The 21,819-nt window shown below is 40.5% G+C and overlaps 1 protein-coding gene across 2 annotated transcripts in view; it reads left to right on the top strand.

Moving 5' to 3' along the window:
• The first annotated feature begins 3,894 nt into the window (after positions 1-3,894).
• The window catches only part of rnf122 (ring finger protein 122), a 43,967-nt gene continuing 26,042 nt past the window's right edge, over positions 3,895-21,819 (top strand). For both annotated transcript variants that reach the window (XM_057832407.1, XM_057832406.1), the window contains exons 1-2: positions 3,895-4,240; positions 18,475-18,631. In XM_057832407.1, the coding sequence (XP_057688390.1) occupies positions 4,216-4,240; positions 18,475-18,631 (182 nt within the window). In that variant the 5' untranslated portion in view covers positions 3,895-4,215. The remainder of the gene's footprint in view (positions 4,241-18,474; positions 18,632-21,819) is intronic.

Genomic DNA, 21,819 nt, shown 5'->3' with positions numbered 1-21,819 from the left:
ATTAGATTGAATAAGTAATCATATAACATGTCATTACTAACTTGAATATGATCATAAATCTGTCAGTTTTCCCTCACTTCGTAAAGTGAGGAAGAGAGCCCCTTCAGTGAGTTTGATTGAAGTAATAGAGCAACTAGTAAGGGGCATTCACATTTTTTTTCCATTTGGCAAGCCAGTGGTCAGGCAACATCCAGGAGAGGTGTGGCAGTGGAGAACGACTGAAAAGTCTGATGATGTGTGTGGCAGTCGTTTCAAATAATAGCTATGCATTTGTAGCATGGTGCAGACAGAGATTAAATACTTCAGTCTGTTGCTACACATGTAATTTTGTTTAATTTTCATTTTTCTTGTACAGCTGAACCAAGAAAAAAAAAAAACGTCTGTCTTGCACTGCAGCACACAGACGGCTCATTTGTTATTCGCTCTAAAATGCGAATCCTTATATAATTATATTAATTAACAAATACACGTTTTTGTGACAAAACATTTAACTTCTACATTTTAGACACTACTAACATTCACTCGTCGACCGCTCGACCATTGCGAACACATCTATAGTCATACATAAACATACTTAACGATTTACATATTTCTGAACTATATTAACATACAGTACACATCACAATCATCCTAAAATAAAGCAATCCACTAATATACACAGTCAAATTATACTGTTTTTCTCACCTGAAACAAGAAAAAAATACTAGTTTACAACGTCCGTCTTGCATTGCTGCAAAGACAGTTCATCTCTTATTCGCTCTAAAATGCGAACATTTATTGCCCATGCACGCCAAGAAGCGAACGCTAAAGCGAACCCCTTCTGGTTTAAAACCATAAGTACAACAGTCTTTTCAGGCTGAAACTTGTGTGTATATTTTCCACAAACACAACGAAAGATGAAATATTTTAAACATAGGGTGAATCTATATGTGGACACAACAAAATATTAAAATAACTATTTTAAAAGTATTTAATTATTGTTAACTATTTAAATTATTATTATTTATATAAGTTATTAAAACAATGGAAGGCAAAAAAAAAAAAGAGGGGAAAAAAAAAAACCAAACCCAAAGGTGATTCAAAGCCAGGGGCGGACTGGGACTAAAAAGCAGCCCTGGACTTTGGCTCGGCCCAGCCCACAAGAATCGCTATACGAAGGGAAACACAGACCCCCTAGGGGTCCGGGGGCATGCCCAAATGCATCAATTTCGTGCACTTTGAGAGAAAATGAAGAAAATGTGTCTAGACTGTGACTGTCTGACTTGGGGCGCTCAAAGTACTGCAAGGCTGAACTGGAGTTGGGTTCATTTTCTGTACTAGCTCTATGATCAACCTGAAAAAACAAATGAAAGCAAATTTATTTTTCAAAGCAAGTTTTATGTATCTAATTTATTATAATATATCTCTGTCTATAAAATGATTTCATTGTTCATGCCATAATTCAGTGGTCTCCAAACTACTCCACATAGCGCCGCAGCGGGCGCAGGATTTCATTCCAACAAAACAAGACAACACCTATGCACCAATCTGGTGTTTTACAAGTGCAGTCAGGTGCTGCTTGTTTTAGCAGAAACTTCATTGGTTAAACTGTCGGTACTCGATCGGTTGAAACAAAAACCAGGCCCCACAGCGGCCCTTGAGGACCGGTTTGGAGACCCCTGCCACAATTAATCTTGCCATACAAATAATACATTTCAATGAAAATACAATAAACATTTCAAGACAAATCCTGAATACATAACCTTCATTGGAAAGTTTTAACCAGAAAACAAAACGATATATACATGATTAAAAAAAATATATCATACCAATTTAACTTACTAAACTTTAAAGTAAAACCATTTTATTAATATTTTGTTATATTTCATATGAATTAATATTGCTGCTGCGTGTGCATACGTTGTTTTACAGCTAAAATATTTTTCCTTAGGAGAGTGATAGTAGGACTAGCATACTGTAACTTGACACGATTGCAAATGGACTAGCTGGCACTAAGCCACTAACCCTTTAATTGTCATTTAAAATGTAGCTACCTGGTGGATAACAATTGCCGGTATACCGAGCAAGTGACCCTCTTCATCCCCTTTTTACTTGCCCTGCGCTTGTCTGGGGAACTTCCACCAGCTTATCATTTCAACCCTCCCTCTTTTCTCTCTCCCTGCACTGGCTGCACGTCAGAGCGGCGCCCGCTACCCCTCTCACCATTGCCGGGGGCTAGGCTGCTGTTACCCGACGTGGCCGTTGCAGCCAGACTGCTGCCTGCGAAAATATTTGTCAACTTAAGACATTTTAATGCTTTGCTCTCCTGTTTCTTTGTTTTTTTTTCTCCCTAACCTAAGTTCTCCGAGCCACCCTTTTTTTCTTACTTTTGCCACCACCATCCATATTGTGCATTACCGCTCGTCGCTAGTTTGCTTCTACAAAGAACTAATGAAGGGTACTTTGTGTTTTCTTCGTTCTTCTATCAGACTGGCGATGAACAGCCAGGCGCATTGCTGCCACCTGTCGGATTGGATGCGAGATGTAGATAATGAGAGGCTAGGGGGGATAAAAACAGTGATGTATAATGAATGGCGGCCGCCGGCCGTCCAGGGCACCGGCCGTTCTGTGATCCTCCAGAACCCACAGATTACCAGTCCGCCCCTGTTCAAAGCCAATGCAAACAGAACTCACAAGGACATATCATCTGTTGGCTGTAAATGCACAGACAATTGACTTCAAATTCTTCAAATTTGTAACGACGTGAAACTGGTCGATTGGCCACTGTCCTGCTTTACAATGCGGTCAGAACCTGGACAACGCGCCTGCTCGGAAAACACCTTAAAGTCTGGATATTGTGGAGGATAGCTGGGGTAGATGGCGGCCGCTGTGTCTGACCACACTCGAAGAGGAACGATATCGAGGATGTTTCCTTTTGGTGCTCTTCTGGCAGCTTCTGATTGTGCCAGGTGGGACAGTGATCACTGGTACGGTCCTTCTGAAGGACCTAGTGACGCCAGTCCCCCAGACCATGAGTCCACAACCGAAATGGCGATGCAACCGACTACGAAGCTGCACAACCTTGAGGTGAATGTTCGTTGGGAGTCAGCAAGGAACGAAAACTGCGACGAGGATTAAGTCAACAAAAGGAGGGTGGCGGACACGGCCTACCATCGGTCCTCAGCTATTCCCTATCTTCTGGATCGAATCAACTGAATAAACTAATTACTGAATTATAAACTAGTCTACTGGATCTAATCAACCTTACGAGCACATTGCCACGATCGATTATGGACTATTGGGAAAATGAACAATCAGAGGGGATGGTTATTATAAAAAATTTAAAAAACTTGTAATCATTACGAAATCTGAATGTCAAAAATTGATACTCGATATTTTATGCGTCCTATATGGTATACTGGGGACGGATTTCAATAAGCTTCGGCTTCTCCCGTCAGCCCTTTTCTTTTCGGGTTGAATTAATTGTAAACACATATAAATGCTGTATATTTGTTTGGATTTGTCATGCCTGAAGGGAAAATAAATAAATAATTAAAAAAAAAAAAAAAAAAAAAGAATTCAGCAACTTATTGTACTTTAAAAGTGTTGAAATTACATAAAATGCACATATTACTTGTATTTTTACTTTTAAACATTGTATGGCTCTCATATTTTAAATTTAAAATGGACTACATTTAAAAATATGTGGTCTTTATGGCTCTCTCAGCCAAAAGTTTCCCAACCCCTGTCCTAGGGGCTAATCCCCCCCGTTCTTAAAACCTAGTGACGCCCCTGGTGGCTCATCATTATTCATTTCAGAGAATGACCACGGATGCAACCCCATGGGTCCAGACGACTCGGGCGCACATTGGTCCCCAACACACGTCACTATAATTCTCGAGGGAGGGAGCGATGGGCGGGTGGGAACTGGAAAGAAAATCCCCAAACGAGCCAGTGCTCCACTTCGGCTCTCTCGCAGATGCTGCTGGTCTCTCAGTTCTTATGATTCCTCTTCCTAACTGACAACAGAACAGGGATGAGAAGCTCGCCCTTTTTTCTTGCCCTTGCGCGTGGATGAAGCAGAGGATAATGCAGTTCGGGTCTTGCGCGCTCGTCTCCATCAGGTTTTGCTCCGTGACCTCATCTTGATCGCCGGCCACTTTGTACAGGTCTGCCATCCGCTTCTTTGAAACAGTCGTCGGATTTTCAAAGAGAGAGAACCCCCCCGACGCATTGATGCACCCCTCGCAGTGGTGCAACGGTAAGCATCACTCCGCTACAATATGAGAAAAACACGTTTATTGCGTGCAATAGCACCCTCACTGACCGTGTAGCAGTGAAATTGTAGTAAAACAATCGCAGTATGAAGCAATTTGCTTCATTTTGCACGCAGTCGCCTTGCTGCTGTTTGGTGAGAAACAATTCGTCCCTTTGTGCTACTGAACGCGCCTCCTGTTTCGGAGCAGAAACATTACTAAGTGGCAAAAGAATGACATTCTGCAGCGGGGGGGTGCTTTGTTATCTATCTGTGATCAGTGGGGGATTTATATAACAAACATGGGACAATTACATACCAGGACAACCGCACTACTTTTATCACTCCCCACAAAAAAAAAAAAAAAACACATTAACTTATTGGCTGCCATTGACGGCGATAGACGTCTATTCCTTCTTGAACTGGGATGATTTGGCAGTTATGGTCGTCAATGGCCCCCAATGAGTCAAATCTCAGCTCATGTGTGGAGGTTGTATATGCTCCCAAAATGTACTTCACCTTCTCATATTTGACATTATTTACTTGTTGAAAATAATGTAAAAATCCATAATAGCACACTTGACTAATGGGCAGTATACAGTACATCTTCTTTACGTTTCTGAGATTCATGATTGGAATCCCGGCTTCTTTCTTCCTGTGTGGCGTTTTCATATCCTCCCAGTGCTTCCATTATAATACATATCCTATGTAACAGGAAGTTTGCAATTAACATTATTTACTTGTGTTGTTTGCCTCACAATTATCAAGTTTGAAGTTCCAATCTCAGTTCTTGTGTGGATGTTACACATCATACCAGTTTTTTTTGTTCGTTTTTCGAATATAAATATGTTTTCTCATACATTTCTCAATAGTACGCTCATTTAAAACTAAATCAGAGGTTTCAAACTAGAGGCAAGGGGCCAAATCTGGCCTGTCACATCATTTTATGTGGCCTGTCAGCAGGGCCGGCCCAGCCTATACGCAGACTGTGCAGCTGCTTAGGGCCCCTGACCACTAAGGGGCCCCCAATCTGGCAATTGTTTAATTTATATTCTATTTTGTTTACTACAGTTTGCTTTATTTGACATTTGTGAGTTTTGATACTTGATTACAAGCTTAAAAAAATAAACGTTCTTCCTTAACTTCTTTCTTTCCTCTTTTAGAAAAAGGTTTGGCGCTATCTACCATAAGTACTTACAATCATTTGGGGTGAGAAGTTTGAAGTACGCAGTGTAACAAAATCTGATTAATACACAAAATATGGACGGATGGGTTAGATTGCATGTATGGGTTTCACAGTACACTGTGACAAAATGGTGGGCCAAAAATATGGGCCCCTTTGCATTATTTTGCTTAGGGCCCCCAAATGGCCAGGGCCGGCCCTGCCTGTCAGTTGCCCTAAATAATAAAATCATGTGGCTCGGCGTTGTGTTCCTTGCTAAAATAAACATTTTTTAAAAATCTTATAAGCACAGTCTTTTTACACTCAATTATCATCTTCTAAAAATGACACGCCCAGGGAAGTCCCAAGTCCTTAATATTGACTTTTCTTCTCCTTTACCAAAAATGTTTTATATAAACCGTAATTTTCGGACTATAAGGCGCACCTGACTATAAGCTGCCACCATCTAATTTGACACAAAAACGGCATTTGTATATAGATAAGACTTTATTTGATAGATAAACACTTTATTTGGCCATTACTGCTCCCTTGTGGGAGACAGTCAACTCTGCTGCCACCTGCTGTCAACACTGTTGTCGTCCAACATGCCTTCTAGCATGCAATGCAGCGCTACAGACGGGTTTGATTTTTGGGGCGGGGGGGCACAACATGTTGATGACCCCGAAACGCAGTGTGAAAAATAAAATTTACAAGAATATTTATAATTATAAGTTGCATTTTTTTGTTTCCCATCTTGAGGGGAATTCTAAATCAGGCTACTTAGGACAGCTATACTTTTCGCCAAGATCGTCATCCATTGAATATGGTACACCTGCCGGTGCCTTGCCAATGTAGTTACCCCCGCCAAAAATCGTATTCCCTGGGCGGAGCCGCTGCGCTGCACTGATTTGCTTGATTTCCGTGTTTTGGTGATGTGGTTATCTACCAGGTTTTAAAACATGGCCCATCCATCCATTAAAAAAAAAAAAAAAAATCTGTCGTATAACCTAACATACATACTGAACGTAAAAAAAGGCAATGTTTTACTGTTTTACTCGTAGGATGACCAATAACTGTTATTACTGTAATTCAAGTCCTGTATGGAGTTCCTACAGTTTCATAAACACCGATGTCCAAAATATATAACTGGTTCTTTTCTGGGTTCAATTAATTGTTTAAGTCGACATAACTCATAACTAAGGTGCTAGTCACATGATCTGTTCAAAAAATAATTTTGACCCCATTATTAAAATATCTTTTTTTGGTCATTTCATTAATTGTTGTTGTTTGTTTTATTGCTTGACAACTTTTATAAACAATATTTTACCGGAAAACTCTTGATTTAAAAATCATTTATAGGAAAGTCAATTTCATGCAATAACACTTTTGGGCCACCAGGGGGGGGGGTGTAGCTGGCCCCCCTGGTCCCCCCCTTAAGCTCCGCGTATGGCAACAGATGTTAACAACTATCAAAATACATGTTCTGTGCTAATTATTTCTTCAGTTACTGTTCCGGTTGTTCATTAATTGCTAGTTATGGTATTTGATAACACTTCTTTGACAGTGGTGCCATAAGACTGTCATAAATCCATCATAATTATGACACTGGCACGAGCATTGATATGACAGATGACAGATATCATTTTGTGTCATCCGGCAAATTATCTCACTTTTGAATGGATGTAAAAGATCCGAGCTGGACATGAATGGAGTTAGTGACATAATTTGCCGGATGACACTTAATGACATCTGTCATATGCATTCATTAATGCCCATGATGGTGTAATAAATAATTATGGCAGTCTTATGACACCGCTGTCAACTAAAGTGTTACCTATTAACCCAATAAATCAATGAATAAGCCGCACTGGACTATAAACCGCAGAATTCAAAATGAGGGAAAAAAGTAGCGGCTTATAGTCCGAAAATTACGGTGTATGTAAATATTTTTTTCCCAAAATAACAGGAGAATATTTAGTTTTTACCTTTTAAACTGAAAAAATAGTACAAGTATTTGCTAGTTTTCATGCTATATTTTAATGGAAAAAAAGTTGTTTTCCCTTTTTGTTTTTAATTTAAATAAAATTAAAACAAATAAGTAAAGTGAATATTTACAGGTATTTTTCTGATTTTTAATGAAAAAAAAATAGGATATTAAAAAAATAAATAAAAATAAGACAATATTACCCGATTTTTGTTTTTTTTTAACAAAAAGGAAAATTAACAAATGAAACATTTAATACAATAGAATATTTACTGTTTAGAGACTCAAAAAAAGAGGATTTGAAAAATTACTATTGGTCACCCGTTTAACTAAATTGTTGTCGATTCATCGTGGCTGTCCTAGTTGGCATACATAATGTCCGTCCGAAGTAACCAAAACAACTATGGGGCTTGCAACAAAGATGAGTTGAATACCCCTGCCCTAAATTGTCCATACAGCTTGTGTGAATATGAATACAAATAGTTGTTCATACGTGCCCTGCCTTTCTTTCCATTACTCACCTGCTGTGACCTTATTGAGGACAAGTTCTGTGGATTTTTTTTCATGTACATTGAACTCACAAAAGAAATCACTACTCACTATTCAAAATAATGTACTTTGTCACTATGCTTTGTGCTCAACCTACTTTCTTGTAGCAGCAGAAGCAGGCTTGAATGATGCTGCTCCATCTCATGTGAACTGCTGAATATTTGATGCTGTCTTTGGTGCACACAGCAGCAGTTTTGTGTGTAAATAGGACAAAACCCTACCAGGAGCTGTGAGAGGAGATACAGAATCACATGGGGGCTTTCCCACTGTAATGTGTCTAGCAGGGAAAAAAAGACTTTCTGGATATTTTTTGGGGTGGTGTTTACTACTTTTATCAATATAGCTGTGTATAGACCCTACCCACCGACGTCACAAAACCACGTGCTCGCTGTGTGGTTCCGCCCACTTGTCCGTCATTTTGTCTCTGTATTAGCATTGTTTTCAATTGATCGAGGAATTTAAAATGCATTTCATGGAAGACCCGGTGTTTTCTGATGCCGTAAACTCACTGGATGTGTTGCATAAAAGGCGTTATGTGGAAAAGCTTCGTTCTATACAGTCGCCAGATCCATATTTGATGCCCAAATCGATGTTTTTCGACCCACTGTCTTCGCCCTGTCTGCCTGACATCTGCTACGCTGATATTTACAATTATCTTGTCCACACAAAATCAGCCTATTCCCACGAAAATTTGAAAAACTTTAAGAGCTTGGAGGCTTATAAATACTTCGTTGCTGGTTGGGTGAAACAGGTCCTCGTTCGGCAGGAATCTATCTTGTGCTTGGAAAGGTGAGTTACGAAATTTTCAATTCAAAATCTTTTGTTATTGCTAACATCCACTGTCAAGTCTAATGTATTTCATGTCGTTTGTCAATGGAGTTAAGGCTTTTAATGTTTATATGGTTTAGCGATAGCACTCTCACTACATACATACGTGTATGTTGTCGGCGATTAGCCTAGCAATGATCTTAATTGTGGTTATTTGTCAGCCCCGTAGACGAGGCCAGTTTCTTTCACTTGGTACCAGCTAAATCATATTCGAAAAATAACGATGGTGGAAGAAAGGGAAGTCACAAACATCTTGAATTTGAAACTATGTCGTACTACGTCGTATGTTGTCGGCGATTAGCCTCGCAATGATCTTAATTGTGGTTATTTGTCAGCCCAAAACCCTCTAAGTATATCTGAAATGCATCTTACCGGATATAAAATGACTACTACATAGTCTGTGGTGATTTTTTGGTGCCCAGTTTTCACGTCGAATTGCAGCCGTCCATTTCGCTCTCCTCTTTGGATCCCTCGGAATACGGTAAAACTTCAAGTCTCTCCTTCCATCTTCTCTGTTAGTGCAACCAACAGCCACACACGCCTTCACCATTTTGATTATTAATGTTAAGGAGCAGAAAAACACGCCGTAAATAGGAGAAATGTACGTAGCCGTAACAGGTTAACACTATGTTTTGACGGACAAGTGGGCGGTACCATTCAGGAGAGCGGAGCTGTGACGTCACGTGGGTAGGGTCTATAGGTCAGCAGTCCTGCAGAACTTGAAACACTCCAATACAAGTCGTTCATATATCTGCACTTTACTTGAGGTTTTCAAGTTTAATACCGTTCCAAGCTGTCTGTACTTTGAAGCCTATGGATAATTAGCTCATTGGCTGCCACTGACGGTGATAGACATCCAATCCTATGGCTCTTTTTTTTATCTGTCTGCTGTGTGTTTACGCCTTTCTTGCACGAATTATGTTTTTTTTTCTTTTTTTTTTTTTTTTTTACATTTAAATAGGATTGGGGTCTTAAACCTGCAGCCCAGAGACCACTTCCGGCCCACAGGACAATATTTTGTGGCACCCTTTTGACAACTAATTGTAGTATTAGTGCTGCTTGCATGTATTTTGTGATGGAATTAATTGAATGATATATTTTTTGGGGGAAAAAAATCAATTATTGAAATAGTAATGAAATATAAATAACAAAAAAAAATGTAAATGAAAAAAAGCTATGACTAATAAAAAATAGAAATAATTTTAAAGAAAAAAATGAATTATGAAAAATTAAAATTACAAACAACAAAACAAATAGTTATGATTTGAAAAAAGAAAAAGAGAATTCAAATAAGTGGGGCCAATGTGTATTTTGCTCTAGGAATTTTATTGATTTATTAATGTTTTATAAATCTGTTGTGACCTCACATATCATTCTTCATTGACTGTAATAGACGTCCAATCCACTTTAACTGGGAGGGGATGGAAGTGATCGAATGATTGGTTCAAGCACTCCAAGTTGAAATGGTATTTTCAATAACAATTTCCGTCTAACTAAACACCACAACACTTTTGAGCTGGGCTGGCAATTAATGAGTTAAGTAATGATAACTTTTCATTGTTCATTGAAGTGACCACTGTCCTTGAAAGGGTCATATGAGTTTATCACTAGTACTGAACTACAAATGGATTAGATGTCTATTGCTGTCAGTGGCAGCCAATGAGTTAAGAAAAGAGTCTATGTACTTGTGCAACCTCTGCAAAATAGCAGCTAATTTACTGTTACTCCCCTGAGCACAAAAAGGTAGATGCAGAAGACGGGTGCTCTCATGCGTGTAGATCCCGGCGTTAAGGTTAGAACGCGCAGAACTCGTGACCCAGATTTGCCGAGTGCGTGTGCAATATCCTCGCAGGTGTCATCTCGTACACCACATCGTTTATTAGCGTTAATTCATTTGCATGTGCGCACGCCGTCACCAATGGTGATCACATCATCGTGCCGGATAATGAAGTCGTGTCTCGTGGCAGAACTCGAGTTCTGATTAATAGCCTGTTTAAATAAAGTGGAGCGGAAAGGCCTGTGATATTTGAGGCTCCCGTTTTGGAAGTGGGAGTCAAATGTGATGTGAGATGTAATTTTTGAGTGGGGGGAAATAAAATGTTGAGTGTACTATCATCTTTATTGTCTTTACTTATAGTGTGATGACAAGGTGGTAGGTTTGATCTCAACATTGTTAGGGACGATATAACAGCATAACCTACATTTACACTTTTTGCTGGGGACGGGGCATTAATAAGACCAAACACATTTTTGGATGGTGGTCAGGGCTACATGTCTCCCAAATATGAACCTAATTAATTGGTAGGGTAAATGATCAATGTCAAATAAATCTGTATTGACTTATACTAACTTTGATGTGTATTGGTTCAGGTGATACAACATTCGATTCAAACCTTTGTTTTCAAAAACTACTAATGAAACATTTCGAAGTGCAAGTACCTTTATTTAAAAAAAAACAAAAAACGTGTGCTATCCAAGAATGGGTCCACTTCTGGGGGACACTGGAGCACCCCGAGACTGAAACTAAAGTATTGTAATATAAAAGTGATTTGCGAAAAAAAAAAACCAAACAAACAAATCTGAGATAATCAAGGATCAATCTCCATACTGAACTACCCCAAGACCCGAACCAAAGTACTCTCATGAAATTCTGATGTATGATTTCATTTCACAGATTTTTTTTTCATGTCAGATCATGTTCATGTCATGTCCATGCCGGAGGTTCTCATGGTGCTCGAAAACGTTCACTTTCTTTTATGCCACACCTTAATTTACAGTTCATCTGTGCATTACGTTTCACTTGACACGGTAATTTGACCTAATCCTCTGTGTGCTTTTGCCCCCGTATAGTGTGTCCCGAGTGGCCACGATAGCTGCGCATGGCGCTAGGAAGATGAGTTGTGCCAAGCAACCAGGCAGATTCACTTTCGTCACACTGCCTTAATGTGCCCAATTTTGGCAATTAAAACCACGATTTTTACCAGGATCAAGTCACCAGGATGATTTCTGGCTCTCACCCCAGAGCTGGCATCCATTAGAATGTGTGTTGTCTTGAATTCCAAACTAAGGGGTGAGGGAAGGGCCATAATTTATCGTGCATTATAAAAATTGACGGCATCAAAGAAAGTTATAGTATGTATACAGGGTGTTCCAAAATGGTTGACCCCATTCTAAATGCCCATATCTCAGACACTACTTGATGGATCTTAATGAAACTAAATACTTTATGTTGAAGGTCATAAGTTTTATTGGTTAAATTGACAAAGAAATGTACAAATACTGTTGGTTCTTTTACAGATTTTCATAAATGTTCAATATGAGTGCCGCCTGTGACTGTGCAAACGTTAAGTCCGTATTCGAACTCATGCCAAACTCGCTGAAATTTTTTGAAATTTTTGGTGCCAAGTTTTAATTTGTTTGGTAGTTGGTGCCTTCTTTGCAAATTTTTTGAAGAAGGCACGCTGCACTGTCTTCGGTGACCGAGTCTGAGCATACTCTAACACGCAAAATGCCTTTTCTTTTGAAGTGAACGGCATTTCTTAACCTGAAAACATAGAAATGCCAAACGTTACACACAAAAACTTGAAACGTGTTTAAACAAGTTGTGAAAATTTGTGGTCATTTCAAAGTAAACTGTCAAAATTATCGGGCTACGAAATGGGGTCAAACATTTTGGAACACCCTATATATATATATATATATATATATATATATATATATATATATATATATATATATATATATATATATATATATATATATATATATATACACAGTGCCTTGCAAAAGTATTCGGCCCCCTTGAACCTTGCAACCTTTCGCCACATTTCAGGCTTCAAACATAAAGATATGAAATTTAATTTTTTTTGTCAAGAATCAACAACAAGTGGGACACAATCGTGAAGTGGAACAACATTTATTGGATAATTTAAACTTTTTTAACAAATAAAAAACTGAAAAGTGGGGCGTGCAATATTATTCGGCCCCTTTACTTTCAGTGCAGCAAACTCACTCCAGAAGTTCAGTGAGGATCTCTGAATGATCCAATGTTGTCCTAAATGACCGATGATGATAAATAGAATCCACCTGTGTGTAATCAAGTCTCCGTATAAATGCACCTGCTCTGTGATAGTCTCAGGGTTCTGTTTAAAGTGCAGAGAGCATTATGAAAACCAAGGAACACACCAGGCAGGTCCAAGATACTGTTGTGGAGAAGTTTAAAGCCGGATTTGGATACAAAAAGATTTCCCAAGCTTTAAACATCTCAAGGAGCACTGTGCAAGCCATCATATTGAAATGGAAGGAGCATCAGACCACTGCAAATCTACCAAGACCCGGCCGTCCTTCCAAACTTTCTTCTCAAACAAGGAGAAAACTGATCAGAGATGCAGCCAAGAGGCCCATGATCACTCTGGATGAACTGCAGAGATCTACAGCTGAGGTGGGAGAGTCTGTCCATAGGACAACAATCAGTCGTACACTGCACAAATCTGGCCTTTATGGAAGAGTGGCAAGAAGAAAGCCATTTCTCAAAGATATCCATAAAAAGTCTCGTTTAAAGTTTGCCACAAGCCACCTGGGAGACACACCAAACATGTGGAAGAAGGTGCTCTGATCAGATGAAACCAAAATTGAACTTTTTGGCCACAATGCAAAACGATATGTTTGGCGTAAAAGCAACACAGCTCATCACCCTGAACACACCATCCCCACTGTCAAACATGGTGGTAGCAGCATCATGGTTTGGGCCTGCTTTTCTTCAGCAGGGACAGGGAAGATGGTTAAAATTGACGGGAAGATGGATGCAGCCAAATACAGGAACATTCTGGAAGAAAACCTGTTGGTATCTGCACAAGACCTGAGACTGGGACGGAGATTGATCTTCCAACAGGACAATGATCCAAAACATAAAGCCAAATCTACAATGGAATGGTTCAAAAATAAACGTATCCAGGTATTAGAATGGCCAAGTCAAAGTCCAGACCTGAATCCAATCGAGAATCTGTGGAAAGAGCTGAAGACTGCTGTTCACAAACACTGAGACCTGGAGGGGCGTGATTGGGAGGAATGGCCCCCCTGATCAGAACCCGAGTGGTGTTCTGTTATTGGACTTCTGTGCTCTTCACGGTTTGTCCATAACAAACACCATGTTCAAACATAAGTGTCCATATGTGCACTTGGCACCAGGACACCCTAGGCCGCAGTTCGATGATCGATTTTGTAATCGTGTCATCGGACTTGCGGCCGCATGTTTTGGACACTCGGGTGAAGAGAGGGGCAGAGCTGTCAACTGATCACCACCTGGTGGTGTGTTGGCTCCGATGGCGGGGGAAGATGCTGGCCAGACCTGGCAGGCCAAAACGTGTTGTGAGGGTCTGCTGGGAACGTCTAGCAGAATCCCCTGTCAGAAAGAGTTTCAACACCCACCTCCGACAATACTTCTCCCTTGTTCCGGGGAAGGTGGGGGACATCGAGTCTGAGTGGGCCATGTTCTGCACCTCCATTCAGCCTCCCTGGTAAAGTCTATTCAGGGGTGCTGGAGAGGAGGGTCTGTCGGGAAGTCGAATCTCGGATTCAGGAGGAGCAGTGTGGTTTTCGTCCCGGCCGTGGAACAGTGGACCAGCTCTACACTCTCTGCAGGGTCCTCGAGGGTGCATGGGAGTTCGCCCAACCAGTCTACATGTGTTTTGTGGATCTGTAGAAGGCGTTCGACCGTGTGCCTCGGGGAGTACGGGGTACCGAGCCCCTTGGTACGGGCTGTTCGGTCCTTGTACCACCGGTGTCAGAGTTTGGTCCGCATTGCCGGCAGTAAGTCGAATTCGTTCCCAGTGAGGGTTGGACTCCGCCAAGGCTGCCCTTCTGTTCTGTTCATAACTTTTATGGACAGAATTTCTAGGCGCAGCCGAAGCGTTGAGGGGTCCGGTTTGGTGACCTCAGCATTGAATCTCTGCTTTTTGCAGATGATGTGGTGCTGTTGGCTTCATCAAGCCGTGACCTCCAACTCTCACTGGAACGGTTCGCGGCCGAGTGTGAAGCGGTTGGGATGAAGATCAGAACCTCCAAATCCGAGACCATGGTCCTTAGTCGGAAAAGGGTGGAGTGCCCTCTCCGGGTTGGGGATGAGATCCTGCCCCAAGTGGAGGAGTTCAAGTATCTTGGGGTCTTGTTCATGAGTGAGGGTAAGAGGGAGCAAGAGATCGACAGGCGGATCGGTGCAGCATCTGCAGTAATGCGGACGCTGCACCGGTCTGTAGTGGTGAAGAAGGAGCTGAGCCGAAAGGCACAGCTCTCGATTTTCCAGTCGATCTACATTCCTACCCTCACCTATGGTCACGAGCGGTGGGTCGTGACCAAAAGAACAAGATCCCGGATACAAGCGGCCGAGATGAGTTTCCTTCGCAGGGTATACGGGCTCTCCCTTAGAGATAGGGTGAGAAGCTCGGTCATCCAGGAGGGACTCGGCATTGAGCCGCTACTCCTCCGCGTTGAGAGGAGCCAGTTTAGGTGGCTCGGGCATCTGGTTCGGATGCCTCCTGGACGCCTCCCTAGAGAGGTGTTCCTAGCATGTCCCACCGGCGGGAGGCCCCGGGGACGACCCAGGACACGCTGGAGAGACTATGTCTCTCGGCTGGCCTGGGAACGACTTGGGATCCCGCCGGAGGAGCTGGTTGAAGTGTCTTGGGAGAGGAAAGTCTGGGCTTCCCTGTTAAAGCTGCTGCCCCCGCGACCCGACTCCGGAGCAAGCGGAAGATAATGGCTGGATGGATGGTATAATTATTTATACTCTGTGTGCATATATATGGTGGAAAACACTCAGGTGACTTCAAGTTCTGCTCTGAGACCCCCAATTTGGCCAAATTTCAAAATTGTCCTATATGCACATGTGATATATCATTGGAAAGCTTAAAATCTCAATTTTCTGGGGAAATAAAAATTTTGAACCGGAGGCCATTAAAAAAAAAAAATTAACCCCTAAACCCTAACTTGAGGTGAGAGCATGCGAGAGCATAATTAAAGACACCCATGATTTCAACGCGATATTATCGCGTACTTACCCTGTTTCGACCAAAAACTCCGTGTAACATGTATCACCGAGTGTCAATACACGGCTGTGAATGGCCACAGCCGGACTTTTTGAGGATTTTATGGGTGGAACATGGTAAAATGACAAGGGTCGCAATGCAGAAATTGCAGACATCAAGGAGTGGCTGAGATTTTTCTTTTTCAAATATTTACCCTTTTAAACTTTTTTTTTTTTTCAATTTTTCTTTGTTTGGATCAATTATTTGTAATCTAAAATATCTGGGAAAACGCGACAGTAACAAAACAAAAAAAAAAAAATACAATTGAGCGGTAGTTATGAGGTACATATCTGTGACCTATTTACAGACATTATTTTTTTCATTGTGAGCTAATTTATTTTTAAAGTTTAAAATATGCAGGTGAATAATTTTGTAAATTCTTTTTTTTTAAACCAAATATTTAACATCAATTAATGATTCTAAGCTAAAATTGATACATTTCAAATGATAAATATTAATTACTTACCTTCTTTTTATGGCTGGGTTGAAACAAAATCGGTTGCGCGGTGTCTGTTAAACGGGAGTCTCCAGGGTAAAATGGGCAAATTAAAAATTGTTCGGGGGCTTAATGCGTCATGAAACTGATATGGCAGCATACAGACAATTGTTTTGGCTTAAAATACAGCAGTTTATTTTAAAGAGGTGTGCAAGAGTAGAAACTGCTTTCTCCGCCATGTCTGTGTTTTCCGCCGTATATATATATATATATATATATATATCAATATATGATATATCATGAAAGTGCTTTTTGTCTCAATACATTGCCAAGGTATCGATAGGGACTCAGTATTGGCTGACCCTCAAATTAAGCTGACTCTTATTTGGGTGCAAAAATATGTAATTAGGACATCCCTACTTTTGACAAGATTCAGTCATTTAATTAGTGTGGAAAAAATGGTGACAGTAGGTCTTTCAAATCCGTATGTGACTGATGAGATTTAAGTCTTAATGTATTCCTTCACATTTGTCCTAAAGCATAGCAAATTTGGCAGTGAGGTCTATTAGTTGTTTCCATGTCAGCTATGTTATCCGTGCACCTGGTGAGAGCCTCCTCAATGTCTCTTATAGTGCCAGTTAGCTTAGCCAACTTAAGATCGATAGCAGCATTATCGCTCACTAAGTATTTTAATTACTTTAAGTCATTTCACGGACCACAGCTCAAGTTTAAAAGGTGATATAGCATTTCCAATAGCAGTTAATGCTTAATAAGTCCAGCAATATCGTCTTTTAAGGAGGACAGTATCTCAAGTTTCAGGGCTTCAGTGTTCCATTTAGGCAATGGTTCGTCATCTTGAGTTCAAAATTTAGATGTAGAGGCTTGCGAGTGCTGCTTCAGTTGCGTCTGAATAGTGCGACTTATTTCTCTACACGTCATTGAAAAGACGTCCAAAAATAGAAGAAGAATGGAGTTCTTGGAAAAAAGTTGTTTGCGTCATATGAAACCGAAAATGATCACATTACAACAAACTAAATAGCATGAATTGCAAGTAATGAAAAAATTTGGAACATTAACTGAAGAAATAATTAGCGCAGAATGTGAACTTTGAATGTATCTCGAGTGCCACAATGAATGCTGGGAGGCCTGTGGCATGAAGCTGTTTTCATTGGTCTGTTCTGTCCACAGAGGTTGATGGGTAATTTGTTAGGGCAACCGTGACTCTGTAAGAAATCTAAATTACTGATCTGCCTGTGTGCTGTCTATAGTAAGCTGTTTCTTGAAGTTGTGTGATACATAAAGCTCAAGAGCAGCCTGTGAAAGTCAATGACAGTGTTTCCACACTTTGTCACTTATCACAGTATATTATAATGTTTCCGTAATAGAATATCTGTTCTCGTTATTGATTTAATTAAAAAGAAATTCCCCATGAAAATGTTATTCATACTCCAATGCAACTTGTACATATTTTTTCTTCATAATTCTGTATTTTTTTCTTGCACGACTTCTACTCTGAAGTGATTAAAATGTTTATTAATTAAATAATTTGTTTAAAGTTTAAAAAGGGAAGACGTTTCCAATGTGCGTAGTCCTCAATTTTTCATCGAGTACTGTCGGGCTAACAAAATGGCCTAGAGTTTGACACCTGCGTTCTATCAGGAAATCAGTGATTATTGTTGACATGAACAACGTGAGGCACCCACAGGTTCCCATCTTTAGTCCTCAGCAACCCCCACCCCTTCCCCTGCAGCGCACTTCCTGTAACCTTGGTGATATGGCGATGATCACTTTCGTACTTGAGCAAAGAGCGCACAGGGGTTGCGCATCAAAGTAAAGTGTGAGGAGGAGGAGGGCATTCGTAATGAGAACACCATCTGTTTGTGGCGGAGTTCAAGACTTGAAAACAATAGTTGGTTGATCACTCTGAGGGAGGGCGTATGGGATGAAGCGTACTCAGAGATAACTTGAAATTTGTTTTTCCTTGACCTCATTCGCCTGCATTGACAGCATTGGATGTCCCGTTCATTTGAACCCACTGTCCCATTGTCTCCATTCACTTTCCTGTTTCCATACCCTTGACATGTTCAGATTTATTTCCTAGCAATTTAATTGAGAATGTTTAATTATTATGACTAATTATGATCCCTGGAAGGAAATGTCATATGCGCGTTCTTAAGTGACTTCTCTGTCCTCATGTAGGCTGCTTCTGTGGTCTGGCTCTGGATTATTCCAACAAGTCGTGCGCCATGCCACCCATCACTTTCCACGACCTGCCGCTCAACATTTACATGGTCATCTTTGGCACAGGGATCTTCGTCTTTATCCTCAGCCTCATCTTCTGCTGTTACTTCATCAGGTATTGTCATATTCTACAGGTTTGTGCGCTTAGTGTGAGCAAAGAAGAGAAAGAGGGTCACATGAAGTAAGGAAGTAAGCCAACAGGAAGTTGGCCTCTCCAACTTTGACCAAATATACAATATTATTGATATCTATCCATAACAGTGTTTCATGATGTAGCGTGAGACATTCATTAAAGGCTAAGTATCTTAATAGAAATATGAAAAAAAGAAAAATAGAAAACAGGTAATCAGTCGTGTTACCAGGATGCTACGTGTGGGTGGGCATTAGTCTTACCTGGGGGGGCACGTTAAAACATGTTTTGTTCTCTCCTTGAGATAACTGTTGTTCTGATTAGGTCGAAACAAATAAAAGTTGATTTGATTTTGACTTAAAACACATCCATAACTGAACAGTATGGACATGCTGGTGACAATGTTTAAAAAAAAATTTTTTTTTAGGTAACCTATTGTGGTTCTGCCGTTTTATTATTATTATTATAGTTATTCTTTGTTCCGCAGCCACTTTGAGCTCAATTTGACCCCCTTATAATGCTTCAAAATGCACCAAAATCAGCAGGCAGGTCAAGACAAGTGCAATGTTTGATACCGTGTAAAGACAAATTCCAAATACACTATGTAGCGCCCCCTAGCAGTCATTCTTTGTCCCGCTGACCCTTTGGGCCCTACTTTGACCCCCTCAGAATCCCTCATAACTCACAAAACTCAACAGCCAGGTGACCATTGGTGAAAACTTTGATAACATGTAAAAAAATAAAATAAAATAAAATAAAAATATGCGTAAAAGTGTGTAGCGCCCCCTAGGAACAAAACCAACATTTAATGTTATATATATTTGTTTTTTTTAAGGTGAAAGAGGATGTAACAATGCAAAGGTTAAAACTTATAACACATCAGTACTATATGAATGGGATACCATAGCCGGTGCCCAGACTGCCGTTAGTACTACATCCAGTTTTCTTTGAGTGGGCAGAGCATGTCCGTGGGTGGGCACTACGGAATTAACCCTCTAAATACCTCAAAACGCCCTCTAAATTAACAAGAAAAAACCCCATCCAAAAACATACAGTGGGGCAAATAAGTATTTAGTCAACCACTAATTGTGCAAGTTCTGCCACTTGAAAATATTAGAGAGGCCTGTAATTGTCAACATGGGTAAACCTCAACCATGAGAGACAGAATGTGGAAAAAAAAAAACAGAATATCACATTGTTTGATTTTTAAAGTGATCCTCTAACTTAAATACATGTAGGCTCTAATAAACCACAATTGTTCTCTTGTACTAAAATATGTTGTTAGAAACACATAAAATGTTAAATCAGTGGCAATATTTTATAATATTTAGTCCATATTTTGACCGTCAATGGGCGCCATGGTTTGCGGGCTTGCAGTGATGACGTAATTGGTATCGTTCCAAATTTGTAGCGTGTTAAACAATTGCTTATTGCTGCCTAAACTCGCGAAGTTAAATGCCATGATGTGCTGCTTTTGGATGCAATTTCCAGTCAAATGGAAACAAGGGGAGTGAAGTGAGTGGTCAAGTTAGAATTATTATTTTTAGTGAATAAATCTGCATAAGTGGAAGCTTCTCCCCCTTTTTGGTCCCTGTATGCACGTACCCTACCCACCACGCGTTACAACTGGCGCCCGAACATTTTTCCTGGATCCTCAGTCAAGTAAGGGATCCGTCTATTTTCTGGATCCGCCGGTCCCACCACGTCTGCAATATTGGTTTCGGATCTGTCCATTTTTTAAAATTCGTCGGTCCCACAGCAGCTTTTCGGATCAGTCTATTTTGTGGAATCGACGGCTGCGACATTGCCATGGGATCGGTCTAATTCCTGGATCTTCGAGTGAGTAAAAAACGCGGATTTGGATTACTATTGCTATCTTTTATGTTGACAATTCTTTGTGGGAGTTTTCCCCAAATCATACTAAATAATTAAAGCACAATGGCACGCTACAGTGACGACAGTGACTCTGACGTGGACCTCACAACAATGTTGGGAGTTCGTCAGGGAACGCGTGTTTGCTTACTGCTGAGCTCCTGAGTGAAGAGTGGTCAAGGTGGAAATATTATTTTTTGTGAATAAATGTGCATAGTGGAAGCTTCTCCCCTTTTTGGTACTTTTATACACGTATCCTAGCTACCACGCGTTACAATGTACAAGACATGGATTACACAAGGTGTGCTCTTTGGCCTGTACTGTATGTAAAGCACACGACAGCTCTGGATGCTAACAATCTACATAATTATATTGGGCTAATATTGAAAACGCAATATGCTTACCTTGAATATCTGCTAATAAAACCGGACAGCATACGCTCTCGCTCCCAACCAGAGTTCCCAACTGGACTCTCTCGCATCACCAGTTTTGCACAACTTTTGTCTTATCAGGTATTTGCTGCACGCATTTTTCCCTGAAGCTCGTCTTGTGAACGACCGACAGTGCTGTCCTGCTCTTCACTTTTCAGATCTGGTTCAAATAGGACCAAAACTGACGACATGTTGGGAAAGCTAACGAGGGACACGCTGGAATTTCGTCAACGGGACCTGTGACGTCACGCACTGCGATGTAACAAGAATGGTGACCTATCACTTAAAATAATTTTACAAACTTTATTAAAACAAAAACATTAAGAGGGGTTTTAATATCAAATTATTATAACTGATACTAACATTTATCTTCTAAGAATTACTTGTCTTAAAAATAGAGGATCCCTTTAAAGAATTTATTTGCAAATCATGGTGGAAAATAAGTATTTGGTCAATACCAAAAGTTTATCTCAATACTTTGTTATGTACCCTTTGTTGGCAATAACGGTGGCCAAACGTTTTCTGTAACTCTTCACAAGCTTCTCACACACTGTTGCTGATATTTTGACCCATTCCTCCATGCAGATCTCCTCTAGAGCAGTAATGTTTTGGGGCTGTTGTTGGGCAACACGAACTTTCAACTCCCTCCAGAGATTTTCTATGGGGTGAGATCTGGAGACTGGCTAGGCCACTCCAGGACCTTGAAATGCTTCTTACGAAGCCACTCCTTTGTTGCCCTGGCTGTGTGTTTGGGATCATTGTCATGCTAAAAGACCCAGCCACGTGTCATCTTCAATGCCCTTGCTGATGGAAGGAGATTTTCACTCAAAATCTCTCGATACATGGCCCCATTCATGCTTTCCTTTACAC

The sequence above is a fragment of the Corythoichthys intestinalis genome, chromosome 3 (genome assembly GCF_030265065.1).
Source record: "Corythoichthys intestinalis isolate RoL2023-P3 chromosome 3, ASM3026506v1, whole genome shotgun sequence".
Taxonomy (NCBI): Eukaryota; Metazoa; Chordata; class Actinopteri; order Syngnathiformes; family Syngnathidae; genus Corythoichthys; species Corythoichthys intestinalis.
The sequence above is the reverse complement of the archived record's forward strand: the minus strand, read 5'-3'. Positions and strand labels throughout refer to the sequence as shown.